The 13,023-nt window shown below is 34.6% G+C and overlaps 2 protein-coding genes and 4 non-coding genes across 6 annotated transcripts; all 6 read left to right on the forward strand.

The window, feature by feature from the left end:
- Positions 1-2,723: 2,723 nt before the first annotated feature.
- CYSC1 (cysteine synthase C1) lies at positions 2,724-6,871 on the forward strand. The gene is made up of 10 exons (XM_086596484.1): positions 2,724-2,953; positions 4,270-4,379; positions 4,605-4,662; positions 4,950-5,213; positions 5,395-5,532; positions 5,615-5,666; positions 5,868-5,947; positions 6,107-6,166; positions 6,388-6,468; positions 6,569-6,871. The coding sequence occupies exons 1-10, from the start codon at positions 2,807-2,809 to the stop codon at positions 6,665-6,667; spliced, it is 1,089 nt and encodes a 362-aa protein (XP_086452610.1). The 5' UTR covers positions 2,724-2,806; the 3' UTR covers positions 6,668-6,871.
- A 999-nt stretch (positions 6,872-7,870) lies between these two features.
- TRNAY-GUA (transfer RNA tyrosine (anticodon GUA)) lies at positions 7,871-7,957 on the forward strand. Its single transcript is given in 2 exon segments — positions 7,871-7,907; positions 7,922-7,957. It is a non-coding gene; the product is annotated as a tRNA-Tyr (tRNA).
- Positions 7,958-8,035: 78 nt separating this feature from the next.
- Positions 8,036-12,130, forward strand: LOC147513442 (rRNA 2'-O-methyltransferase fibrillarin 1-like). The gene is made up of 7 exons (XM_086596485.1): positions 8,036-8,192; positions 8,274-8,590; positions 9,797-9,892; positions 10,005-10,082; positions 10,189-10,365; positions 11,515-11,583; positions 11,696-12,130. The coding sequence occupies exons 1-7, from the start codon at positions 8,171-8,173 to the stop codon at positions 11,873-11,875; spliced, it is 939 nt and encodes a 312-aa protein (XP_086452611.1). The 5' UTR covers positions 8,036-8,170; the 3' UTR covers positions 11,876-12,130.
- On the forward strand, positions 8,794-8,889 carry LOC147513443 (small nucleolar RNA snoR1). Its single transcript, XR_015219691.1, has one exon. It is a non-coding gene; the product is annotated as a small nucleolar RNA snoR1 (small nucleolar RNA).
- LOC147513444 (small nucleolar RNA snoR1) lies at positions 9,082-9,176 on the forward strand. The gene has a single exon (XR_015219693.1). It is a non-coding gene; the product is annotated as a small nucleolar RNA snoR1 (small nucleolar RNA).
- Positions 10,581-10,651, forward strand: LOC147513445 (small nucleolar RNA snoR60). Its single transcript, XR_015219690.1, has one exon. It is a non-coding gene; the product is annotated as a small nucleolar RNA snoR60 (small nucleolar RNA).
- Positions 12,131-13,023: the final 893 nt, after the last annotated feature.

Raw genomic sequence — 13,023 nt, forward strand, 5'->3', positions numbered from 1 at the left:
GGTGTTTTATTAAAACTGTATGATTTGTAATAGGGAATTAGTTTATACAAATCACATATTTTTAGCAATTTTTTTTATTTGATCAAATATATAAGAATTTGAACACTAAAAATGTTTGATTTGTAATAGGAAATTACCTTTTATAAATCACCTATTTTTTAGCAATTTTGTTTATCTGATCAAATATATAAGAAGTGGAAATACACTCCAACTCTTCAAATATAAGAATTAAAAATACACTTAAACTCTCCAAAGAGGTTACTATGCGTGGAATTGTAGGATATTAGAAAAGATTATCTTTTCATATTAGAGCCACACAAAAAAAAAACAACTTCTCGTATTATTATTAAGTGTCACAGGAGAAAAAAACCCTCTATTAGAGGTCTCTGTTTTAGTATATAGATAGTAGATATCAGCGATATATCGATATTTTCGGGCCTTGTGAGCTACTTTTGTTTTATCTTCCGACCAGTGTATGCTTGCGACCCGTTGCTAGTGTGAGAGCAAAAACGACTTTGTGACTTTTGGCGTTCTCTGGTACTGAATGGCCAATGTTCGCCCGACAGAAGAAATGGTTCATTGAATTTGAGAGGCGAGGGCATGTTGGAAAACATGGCTTTCAGCCTTCCAATAATCTAAAGAGACGCTACCTTTAGGAGTTTAGGACGCCAACAAGAGTCAAAAGAAGTCAATTCTTTAAAACGAAAATTAAATAAATAATAACAATGACTTAGATCTTTCATTGGTCAATTACTTTAGCATGGACTGATGGAGAGTTGCTCCTTCTGACCTTTTCTATCTTGTTAACTTTACGTACGAGAGAAAAATGACAAACATATATTTTTTTATTCTGATCTGACATGATCTTACTGCAATTGAAATGCTAAATCGAATAGAGCTAAGCAGGAAGCCAAACAAGCCTGCAGAGTATTAGCAGAGCAGAGGAATGCTGAAGAATCAACCTCTAGCTTTGTATTGAAATAGTGAATACAGTCAGTACGCAGTTAGTCAGTTACACACTATCAAGTATCAACTATCAAAAGCGTTGGAGGCATGAATATTTCCCTATTTCTTGGACCTTGCATTCACGTTCTTGAAAGTTTAGAGTATCATAATTCAGAAGACTCTACATTCGGCAATTATACATTTCATCAACAACAACAAAAAAAAACCAATTATATTTTGTTGTAAATTTGTGGTAATATATACAATAACAAATAAAATTTGCAATTTACATAAATTTATGTTTTGTGGAATCTTTGTCGCCGGCAAAGAATATTTAATAAGGTCATTAGTCAGCAAATATTTTGAAAATGGGTGCCACTTGTCATTGTACGTTGCGAATGGATGCATGTTAACCAGGGGTGGCTCAAGCCAAAATGTAGCCTTGGACGAGGCCTTTATTTGCGAGGCTTTTATTTCCTAGGCCATCTATAATCATTAAAAAAATTCACTATATATTTACAATTCTATTATAAATTAAAAGCAAAAATCTAGTATCATTATTCAAATCGAACGAAAAAATGACATGAACGTAACCAAATAAACATCAAAACTATAAATAAATTAAATAATAGATTTATATTGAAATAAATTAAAAAAAAAATCAAATTTCATAAAAATTGTGAGTATTAGATGATGAATTGATGATTTACCGTTTATAACTCAAAAGTGAAATTGACAAATGGTTAAACTTGAAATTGGTGAAATAGAACAAGTGAGAGAGAAAAATTTAATAAGAGAAGTGTTATGATAATTTATTTAATTAAGACAGTTTAATTAAGAGAGAGAAGAAGAAATGCATAGAATGCGGAGATTCTTTCATTAAACGCGGGATTTTTCATTTGTTTTTATTCTTCAAATGAAACAATTTGATTAAATTAGCACACTCCTATCAAAATTAAAATTACTACGCGTTTGTAGCCATTGGATTCATATCAATACATCGAGATGTCATTTTTGCGGTAGACTATTGGATTGTATACACTCCCTATTAATTCACTTTCAAATTTAGTGGGTGGATAGAAAACCCATTTGTAAACAAATTGATTATCATTTTTATTTTATTTTTCGTATTTTTTTCTTTATAAAATTAGATAATAATAAACAAATATATGGATAAATTAGGAAATACGAGCCCTTCCAAATTTGGAAATTTGAGGCCTTAGGCGGCACTAATGCTAATGTTAACGGAATCCAATATCCAGTCCTATTACTCCTATATATATATATATATATATATATTTATATATGGGGATGGTTATATGAACTCCACCTTATAGCGACTCCAAAGTTACTCCACTCATAAAAATGAACTTATAAAATGAACTGAGGACTAATTTTTTGTAGATGTGTACATCTCATGATGGAGAACACCTCCACCAAAAATCAGTTCAATTGAATATGTCTAACCTTGTCAAAAATTGTATCGAAATTAAAAAAATCTTGACCGTTGGATAATTTCATAACTTTCTAAATGATTTTTTATGAAATTGTACATTTTCAAATGAGCTGATTTTTTGTGAGTATGATCTCTATTGTATGGAAAACATCTCCACCAAAAATCAGCTTCTAGTTCATTGAATTAAGTGGTGGAGTTCATTTGGAGTTCGTTTTAGTAGAGTTCATATAACCATCCCCTTTATATATACATACTCCTATAGAATTTTTAAATAATAATTATTATTATATAATTAATTTTTCCGTTCTTTCTGCGCCATGTTATAAAATAGACCATGCCTACATGCCTTTCATTTGTCACAGATAAGAGAGGCGTTTTCTTCTGGTGTCTGAATTTTGTGTAGTAATGGCAAGATTCTTGAGTTTTAGCAAGAAAGGATCTAAAATCTGCAACTCTTTGCTTCAAAAGGGACAGTTATCGTCTTTTGTGCAGAAAGTCAGAGATTTACCTAAGGATTTGCCTGGAATTAACGTGAAAAAAGATGTCTCTGAGGCAAGTTCTTAATTTATTCTCGTCTCTTCTTAGTACACTATATGCTTATTCTCCTTTTCTAGCTAGCTAGTCTATGATTTTCACTTTTCCAGTCTGTGTCTGTGCCTCTGTGCTCGATCATGTACACTTCAAGCTCACAAAACTACAAAAGTCAATCATAGTCACAATTTGTAGAGATTATAAATGTATAACTACAAGTCTAAGATCAGGTCATGGAATAGTTATAATTCAGATAGAGAGAGAGGTTTCATGAAATTGCAATCCAAGTAGTGCATATATTTGTGTGGCTGTCTTTTGATCTATGGATACTGGATAGAGTCAGCTGTGCTTGCCTGGCTGAAATCACTGTAGTAATTTCTACTGCACTGTAGTAATGGCAAGATTTATGCTGACTTGCTTAGAACTGCTGAATACTTGGAAGGCTGAAATTTTGAACTTCGGGACAAAATCGGTGATGTGGTGTATCAGTGTATCAGTGTATGGCAATAAAAAATTTAGACGGACTGATCAACTACTGTTCGTTATATAAATTTATAATAGTGACACGATCAGGTACATACACGAGTTAATTATCTAGTAGTGGAAGAAATAACTAAAATAGTTGCTGCCTAACTTCGGTGTTCTTCTTTTGGTTAGACACTTAGACAGCCAGCAACAACATATTTTCAGTAATAGTAAATTGACAGCCTATCGAAATGATATAATATGCATTGATTCCCCAACAATTGGACAGAGCATCAAGAGTTTGTGTTTATTGTTCATTAGTCATTTGTAACAATTGATACCATATACATGCACCATTACATCCGCGTGGGTCACACACTCATATCTATCTTTATTTTTACTTTTGGTTGCTATGGTGGTACAATTCTTGAAAGAAGGGCCCACGGCTAAAAAAGCTAATCCAACGTGACGATGGCCTGTCTCTCGCTCCCAAAGTTTTGCTATATAGGTTTGGGGGCCTGGACACCAAACCCACCCCGAACAGTAAATATAGGTCCACTGGGCCTACTGTAGCCCGATATGTCCTTTGCTTTTACATACAGCTATTTTACTTTTTTTTCTCCATACATGCAGACTTACGAAGTTACAGGAAATAAAATTGCAATGAATACATACTTTATTAGTTTCATATATATAGTTCATTTTATTAATTTGTCATGCAAAGTGCTTCATTAGAGTAAATGCGAACATGATGCACACATTTTCCTCATCGGTTTACTATACTAACAAAATCAATTCCTTCAGCTTATCTTTGGATGTATTGCCCAACTAAATAAGCTACAAGTAGTAATATTGATTTTTCCATGTTTCAGCTTATAGGGAAAACACCTCTGGTTTATCTTAACAAAGTTACTGAAGGATGTGGAGCTTATATAGCTGTGAAGCAAGAGATGATGCAACCTACAGCCAGCGTCAAAGATAGGTACTCGCGAGTACTTCATAGTTCAGACTAGTATTTGACATTTAAAGATTTCATTGAAGATAATCAAGACTAAAATAATTTGCTAGTCCCAAATATACTGATTTAAAGCTAATCAAATGGTGTACATTTGTTGTAATTCTGTACAGTGCAGTAGATACCACTATCTCTTTTGAACAATTAATGTAGCTATCTCATTTGTTGTCTTTGTTTTATGTCTCGTGATAGGCCTGCATTGGCGATGATCTTAGATGCCGAGAAGAAACAGTTAATAACTCCTGGCAAGGTGAGCTTATAAAAAGATTACAATTTAAATAATCAAATGTGTAAATTTGAAGTAAGAGCAATTATGTTAACATGATCAAAGGGAAGAGAAACTAAACAGAGATTGCACTACTCTGTGCATCCAATTGAAGATGCCATGACATTTTTCAAGCGATGCTTGCACTCCCTCATATAGACCACCGACACTTGATTCCATTAGTTATACCTGAATAGAGCAATATCTTCTTCAATTTCACTATCAGGTAGTGTATAATATTTTTCTAACTTTTACGTGTTTGAATTATATAGACAATGTTGATTGAGCCCACATCAGGAAATATGGGGATAAGTATGGCATTTGTTGCAGCAATGAGAGGCTACAAGATCACTCTCACCATGCCATCTTACACAAGCTTAGAAAGGAGAGTTACTATGAAAGCATTTGGTGCTAATTTGATCCTCACTGATCCAAATAAGGGGATGGGAGGAACTGTGAAGAAAGCTTATGATCTCCTAGAATCTACTCCAGATGCTTATATGCTACAACAATTTTCAAATCCTGCTAATACTCAGGTATGAACTAATGGTCTCTCCCTATGTCTCTGCTTTACCTTTTTGCTTGTAGCCTGTAAATATTAATCACGTCATGAACCAATCCTCCCTAAAATGCAGCAGGAGTACTTTAGGAGTTATTTCTATCTTCGCCATATGGCGTAAAAGGTTTTTACAGTCTCGAATGTAATTTTGTTAACAGGTACATTTTGAGACTACAGGGCCTGAGATATGGGAAGATACTCTTGGCCAAGTTGATATCTTTGTGATGGGAATAGGAAGTGGAGGCACCGTTTCAGGTGTAGGGCAGTATCTAAAATCTATGAATCCTAATGTTAAGGTGATTTATTCATCCATGCGATTTTCCACTTTTAAATGTAATGCATTCAACATTTAATTGAAACGTGTTTGTGCTTCTGTAGATTTATGGACTTGAACCTGCAGAAAGCAACATATTAAATGGTGGGAAACCAGGTAAATCCTAATTTGTACAAGCTCCATTATAGTGAATTTACTGGTTTGCTTGTATATAAATCGAAAAACAAAATTATGTGTAGGGAATAGTTTGCTATATAAATATGTGCATTTGTTGAGAAATTTGTTGTCTTATATAAATTATATATTATTATCTGTATTTTTGTGTTTTGTGTGAAACAACGTTGTTCATTTTTATAGGTCCTCATAGTATAACTGGCAATGGAGTTGGCTTTAAGCCAGATATATTGGACATGGATGTAATGGAAGAAGTCCTTGAGGCAAGTACTTCACTTTATATATTGGAAGAGTTTGAGAGTATTAATCCCCAAATATATTGGAAGAGTTTGAGAGGATTAATCCCGTCATATAAATAACATGTTTTCGGTACTTAAAACTATGAGTTGACTTCTCGAGTCCCTATTTTATGTTATATATAGGTTACAAGTGACGACTCAGTGAAAATGGCCAGAGAGTTGGCGCTAAAGGAGGGACTTCTGGTAATAATTCATCACAGCTGTTTCTATATTTGTTTCGTAATTTTCTGAAGTGCTTGCGATTTTCAAGTAACGAGGGGGTTTAATTATGCTTAAGTGTGCCGTTTCATTTGAAAAAGACAACATTAACTATATGAAGTATCAGATTCTAATGCAAAGAAAAAACTTCCACCGTACCAGACCATCACATTTAGCAGTGAAGTTTAATTCTTCAATTTGTCTAGGTGGGGATATCCTCTGGTGCTAATACGGTTGCAGCATTAAGACTTGCAAGAAGACCGGAGAACAAAGGCAAACTCATTGTGGTATGAACATTACATTTATTTGTTCGGTAACGAATTTATGTCTTAAAGTTAGTATCATTGATTCAGTGTGTACTAAAGTTAGGTTAATTGTCCATTGCAGACTATTCATCCAAGCTTTGGAGAGAGATACTTGTCATCTGTATTGTTCCAAGAGCTGAGGGAAGAGGCTGAGAAGATGCAACCTGTCTCAGTAGATTAACGTATATCATCGGTTCGCTATGGTGTTTCTCCTGTGTTAAATCTTCATTAGGAGTCAACAAGCTACTGATATGCATATAGACTCGTGTGAAGTACAATATCTGTTGTGTACTAAATAAAAATATCAGTCAGGCTTTGATGATATGTTGGAAATTACGCATATCAAATTTCATCTACTGGTTATCAAAAGATTTTTGTTTGGAAATCTCTCCTTAAATCTGCAAGTGATACAAAATATAAATTTTGAATTGGGTATACTGTTAAAGTTAAAGAACTTAAGGCAAGCGGAAGTAGTGATCGCCTAGTTTGTCACTCTCATTGCTAAGCCATGTAGAGCATTCATTTTACAGTTGAGCTCGTTCCTGCGTGTTTAGTCTCATTTATGTGACCACACCACAAAAATAATGATAATAACAATGTTGGTTAACTCTCAAGCGTTTCACTCTATAATAGACGCCTTCAACTTTTGTTTAGGGAAAAAGAGGAAAAAAGTTACGTTTAGCATGTAAAATGGAGTTTACCACACCTCCAAGCAAAATTTGATATACAATTTTCCCTGTCCGTCCTCATATATCTTTCAAGTTTTTGTAGCAAAAAAGTAAAGCTAATTGGATAACTGATAAGCAGTGGGGGCATGAGCGGAGGTGGAAAAGAGAGAGAAAAAGATGGATTTGTGGGTGGAAAGAGATAGAGAATTAGGGTTTGGTTGAGAGGAAGAGGAATAGGAATAGGTGAGGACAGACATAAACCAACCAACTTAGTTTTTGTCAGCCATAACCCCCCTTCTATCTAGATCGTTCGCTCCGCTCACTTGATTGATTACAATTTATATTGATGTGTTCCCAAAACTATCTTGCACGAGTAAAGTTGGTGGCAAGCAATGTTGTCGTAGATGAAAACATGAAATAGACAATTCCAATTAGCGATTGACTGACGATATCATAGTTATCCACCAAGCATCTTCCTCTTTTTTTCAGCCTAAAAAAACATCTCTTGTTATATATTTCTCTAACACCTAACCACGATACATCCAGTTGAACACAATATTTATGGCTTAAACATGACTTTGTTAGTAGAAAGTAAACGGGGACATAAAAGTTTGATTTTATTCCGCCAAAAGAGGCTCAAATTGAAACTTGCTACCTAATCAACCCAAGCCCATTCCGTGTGATTATATATAAACACATTTACAACATAAGCAAATCCGGCTTTAGCTCAGTTGGTAGAGCGGAGGACTGTAGTTGGTTTAACAGGCATCCTTAGGTCGCTGGTTCGAATCCGGCAAGCCGGATCAATTCCTCTTTTTTTCATAAGTTATTAACTTCAAGGACAAAAAAGTAATAACACACAACAAAACCCTAAACTCTTCTCAAAAACTTAAAACCCTAAAACCCAACCCATCTATAAACCCTCTATAAAATAAAAGTTCACTCTTCTGCTTCCCCTAAAAATTTCCCTCTCCTCTTTTTCTCCAACTAAGAAACTAGCCGCAGCAGCAGCAACCATGAGACCCCCAGTAAGAGGAGGTAAATCAAACTCTTTTACCTTCTTTATTCAAACCACTTTCATTTGATAGTCACTTACTCATTTTTTTATTTTATTTGCAGGACGTGGTGGATTCAGAGGAAGAAGTGATGGAGGTGGAGGAAGAGGAGGATTCAGTGGAGGAAGAGGAAGAGGTGGTGGTGGAGATAGAGGTGGAAGAGGAGGTCGTTTTGGTGGTGGTGATAGAGGAGGTAGAGGTGGAAGGGGTGGTAGAGGTGGACGTGGTGGTGGTGGTGGAATGAAAGGTGGAAGTAAAGTTGTTGTTGAACCACATAGACATCAAGGCGTGTTTATTGCTAAAGGTAGAGAAGATGCTCTTGTTACTAAGAATTTAGTCCCTGGTGAAGCTGTTTATGGTGAGAAGCGTGTTTCTGTTCAGGTAAATTAATCAAAAGATTAAATTTTTATGCTTTTGAATCATGCCGTAAATATGTGTTCTGATATTGGGTCTTGGTGCTGATTTGTAACACGTGTTTATATTTTTGAGGTGGAATGTTTATGTTATTTGGAGTTTTGATATGATAATGGTTACTGGTGGGAGGTCTTTTAGAAAGTTATAAGTTGTTTTTAGGGAGAAGGGGTGGCAAAGATGAATAATGCTAATTTCTGACACCTCTTGTATGAGAGGAGCTTTTATTGAGAGCTCTTCCTTGAGCACAGAACGCAACTTTCTGAGCCCCTCTGTCTATTTATCTTTCAGTTTTTAAGTTAATTACAAAAACATTTCTAAGCAAGTATTTCTATAGCAAGTTTGTATATAATTTGAAATTATTTGTATATCATTAGAGAATCATTCTGTTTAAAAAACCGGAGAATGTTTTAATTTGATAATTATGAGTCATTTTGTATGTTGTTGTTTAAAAAAAGGGGCGCAAAGATGAAGAGTGCTAATTTCTGACACCTCTTGTATGAGAGGAGCTTTATTATGAGCTCTTCTTTGAGCACACTAAGCAACTCTCTGAGCCCACCCCCCTTTGTGTTTTTTTTGCCATTATCAAGTATACAAAATATCTATAGAAGTAAGAGTTTCATGTCTTTCTTGGTTACTACATAAAATCAAGTTTTTTTTATTATAAAACCGTGATTGGTTTTAATGATTGTATTAAGAAATATAATAAATTGATAATGGATAGATACTTACCTTTTCTTAGAATTATATTGATGTGGAGCTTCGAGTGAAGAGGGTATTGAGTGTTTTATGTACTTGCCTCTTCTCATAATGCTCCGAATAGAAGATGTTGTCTGTTAGATTCATAGAGAAACGGATTCATACATTCTGTTTTTCGGTCTAGCGTGGCATATATGGTCTTGCTGTGGTACTTGCATTACCCATGATTCTGCACAGGTTCTGTTTTCAGATAGAATAAAGACGACAAGAAAACCTGATTTTCACATGTTTTTATAATGATGTTAACATAGATTTTTAAATTAACTGTGCACAAATTACTATCCATTTCCCTGCTATGGTATACAATTGTTGAGATGCTTACTCTTTATTTTGGATGCTTACAAATTTGTTGGCTCTCTTTTAAGATGCTGATATTGTTGTTATGTTCATCTTATAATTAAATCTTAAATTTTACAGAGTGAGGATGGAACAAAAATTGAATACAGGGTCTGGAACCCTTTCCGTTCAAAGCTGGCTTCTGCTATTCTTGGTGGCATTGACAACGTTTACATTGTAAGTTCTTTTTTTGCATGTTTGTAATTATTCAAGTTGTTTTGTGGATCTTCATTCATTTATTGGTTGAGGTGCATTTTTCTTATTTTTTCTTATGTTGTTTTATATCAAGGTTCCTGGTGCTAAGGTTCTTTATCTGGGAGCGGCTTCTGGTACCACCGTATCCCATGTATCTGACATTGTCGGACCTGTAAGTGTGACTCAATGTGAACTTTGCCATGGTACAAGTTGTTGTTTCCTTAACTGATACTTGATATCTGTTCTGAAAATTTGTGCTCTTTCTATTATCTTGATAGACTGGTGTTGTCTATGCGGTTGAATTTTCTCATAGAAGCGGTCGAGACTTGGTCAACATGGCAAAGAAGCGTACCAACATCATTCCTATTATTGAAGATGCTAGACATCCTGCAAAGTACCGAATGTTGGTTGGCATGGTTGATGTTATTTTTTCTGATGTTGCTCAACCGGATCAGGTATACAGTTCTTTCCTTCAACTTTTTTGCTGTTCTTTAATTAACCTTGTGTTTGCTTTATGTACTGGTATAGTTTTTAGCTTCCTCTGCCCTGCAGCATAATAATTTCCACTTTCGGCCCATTTTATTATAATTTTTGAACAAATGGGATAATTTTATCAATTTTGTATTGTCAAATTGAAATTTCTGTTTTCTATGATCTTTCCTATTGAACGAAGCAAGTGATGAAATTACTCGGATTCCCCTTCAGACATTCTGGAAGTTGATAAATCGAGTTTCTGATGCTGTAATGTTCAAAAGGTTGTTATAGATGTTTTCTAGTAAAAGTGTCTTTTTTCTACTTTTCAAGATCTACAATTTTTTTTCCATGTAGAAATATGTCATGATGTTTATCTTTAGCATGTTTTTACTACTGATACTTTTACGGCTTTAACATATGTAAAGCATATGAGGAGGTTATCTTTAGCTTGTAAGTGTTTGTTGGATGGGGGTTTTGTTTTTGTAAAATCACTTATCCCGGTTCTTTTATGTCATAGTGGATTCTTCATCTTCCTCTGCCCTGGCCTAGATTTTGTCTCTGTAAATCTGGTGATGGTTTGCGAGTAAGTTCTTAATGCGTGTCGCCGTATACTAGTATGTTAATGTTGTTACATGTAATCCAACGAGATTGAGGTTGGAGAATGAAGTGTTTGTGCATAGAATTATTCATTCTTATGTAATGTTTTAAAAACTTGTTTGGATATTTTTGTGTGACTGAAGACTTTGTTGTTGTCGTTGATGTCTGGTGGAGGCTGGTTATTTGTGATTGCTCCATCTGTTAACACAAAAAAGGAATGATATACTTTAGTTGCTTGGAAATTGGCAACAATGTTTTTCAAAACTTGCCTCTTCAGTCGTGAAAATTCATCATTGCAGACTATGTTTGAGTATGCGACAGAAGTCCATATCTACTTCCTTTCTAGTTTTGATGATCGAGTGATGGTTAAATCTTGTGTCCAGAATTAGTTTTCAGACGTTTATATACATAAATAGTAAATGTTCAAACAGTTTAAAATTTTTGTGACCTGAAGTTTGCTAGAGATTGCTAGATTCTTATTAATAGTTGAATTGTTGGATTTGTTAAAATTGTTTTACCATCCTCATTTTCAGGCCAGGATCTTAGCACTAAATGCTTCTTTTTTCCTTAAAAATGGGGGCAATTTTGTGATATCAATTAAGGTTTGTGATGTAGTATTTTGTTATCTTTTTCACATTATTTATTGTTTTGTTGCCTGAATGTTTTGCAAAGACTGACTAGAACAATCTGTTCTGACTATTTATAATATTTTAGGCAAATTGCATTGATTCCACTATTCCTGCCGAGCATGTGTTTGCGAGTGAAGTGAAGAAATTACAGGTAGATCAGTTTAAGCCTAAAGAGCAAGTTACGCTTGAGCCTTTTGAAAGAGATCATGCTTGTGTTGTTGGTATCTATAGAGATCCCAACAAGAAACAGAAGGTTGCTTCTTAGGAAAAGGGAAAGGCGGGTTGTGTTTTTGTTAGATACTACTCAAAGGTTGGAGGTTGGAGTTTTTTCCTGAAACGGTTACACTGGCCTTGATTTATTCAAGTTTTAGCTTCACCTAGACTTAAAAGTATTGGGATCAATGTTTATTCTAGATGTTTGGTTCAGATTATCTTTTGAATTTGTTGGATATCTAAATCTTGAGCATTTATATTTCAATTTGTTCCGTTTTAATGAATAATGGCGGTAGCTTTCTCATTTGGATCTGTCAACGTAGGTGAAAATATTTGTAAAAGCAAACTGTTTTCGCTAAAGCTTTGGATTGGTGTTTTTCTGAAAACTGTTTTGTCTGTCACCGAGAACTGATGATTCTTAATAGCCATTCAAAGCTTGATTATCCTAGCTGTTGATATACTGTATTTCATATTAGAAAAAAAAATTGGGGCGACATTTGCGAAGGCACACGACTAGACAGGTGATGCGAAATTTCAAAATTTGGAAGCAAATTTGATGAATTTGGAAGGTTATTCTACCTAGAGATGCTCTAATATTGCATTCTCTTATCAAGCAGCACATGTTATGTGTTTTGGTCTGGAGAATGATCAGAGATGTGAAAACCAACTGAATAGAGGAATAAATTCTTCACTGACCTTATTTGAATATCTGAAAACCTTTTATGTTCTTTGACTTCTTTTAGAATTTTTTTATATTTAAGAGCATGTCTTCAGTGCGCAGGTCGTATGGTGCGCAATATGGGCCTTTGGATTAGTATTTTTGCCATTAAATACACACACATTCCTTGGAATGAGTGGCCGAGATGTAATGGTGCACCATACATCTCGCGCACCATAGATTTAGCCTATATTTAATGGTGTTTAGAAAAGTGACTTAAACAGTTAAATTTCAACTTGGAAAAATTATCCGTAAAACCTCTTTTATCTTCGAAATGGAACCCAAACTGTCAGAAAATTTATTTGAAAATATTCTTTTATCTGCCGGTCGTAAGGTCAAGATTGATGGAGCAGCTTGAACCGATATTCATGAAAGACATATAGTTGAAGGATGAAGATGAGGCCATGTACCCCAAACTTTTAATAATCAAATTGTATAATCCGCAATTCCGCATTGCCTTGATCCCTTGACTAGTAAGAAGT

Source organism: Coptis chinensis, chromosome 3, assembly GCF_015680905.1.
Source record: "Coptis chinensis isolate HL-2020 chromosome 3, ASM1568090v1, whole genome shotgun sequence".
NCBI lineage: Eukaryota > Viridiplantae > Streptophyta > Magnoliopsida > Ranunculales > Ranunculaceae > Coptis > Coptis chinensis.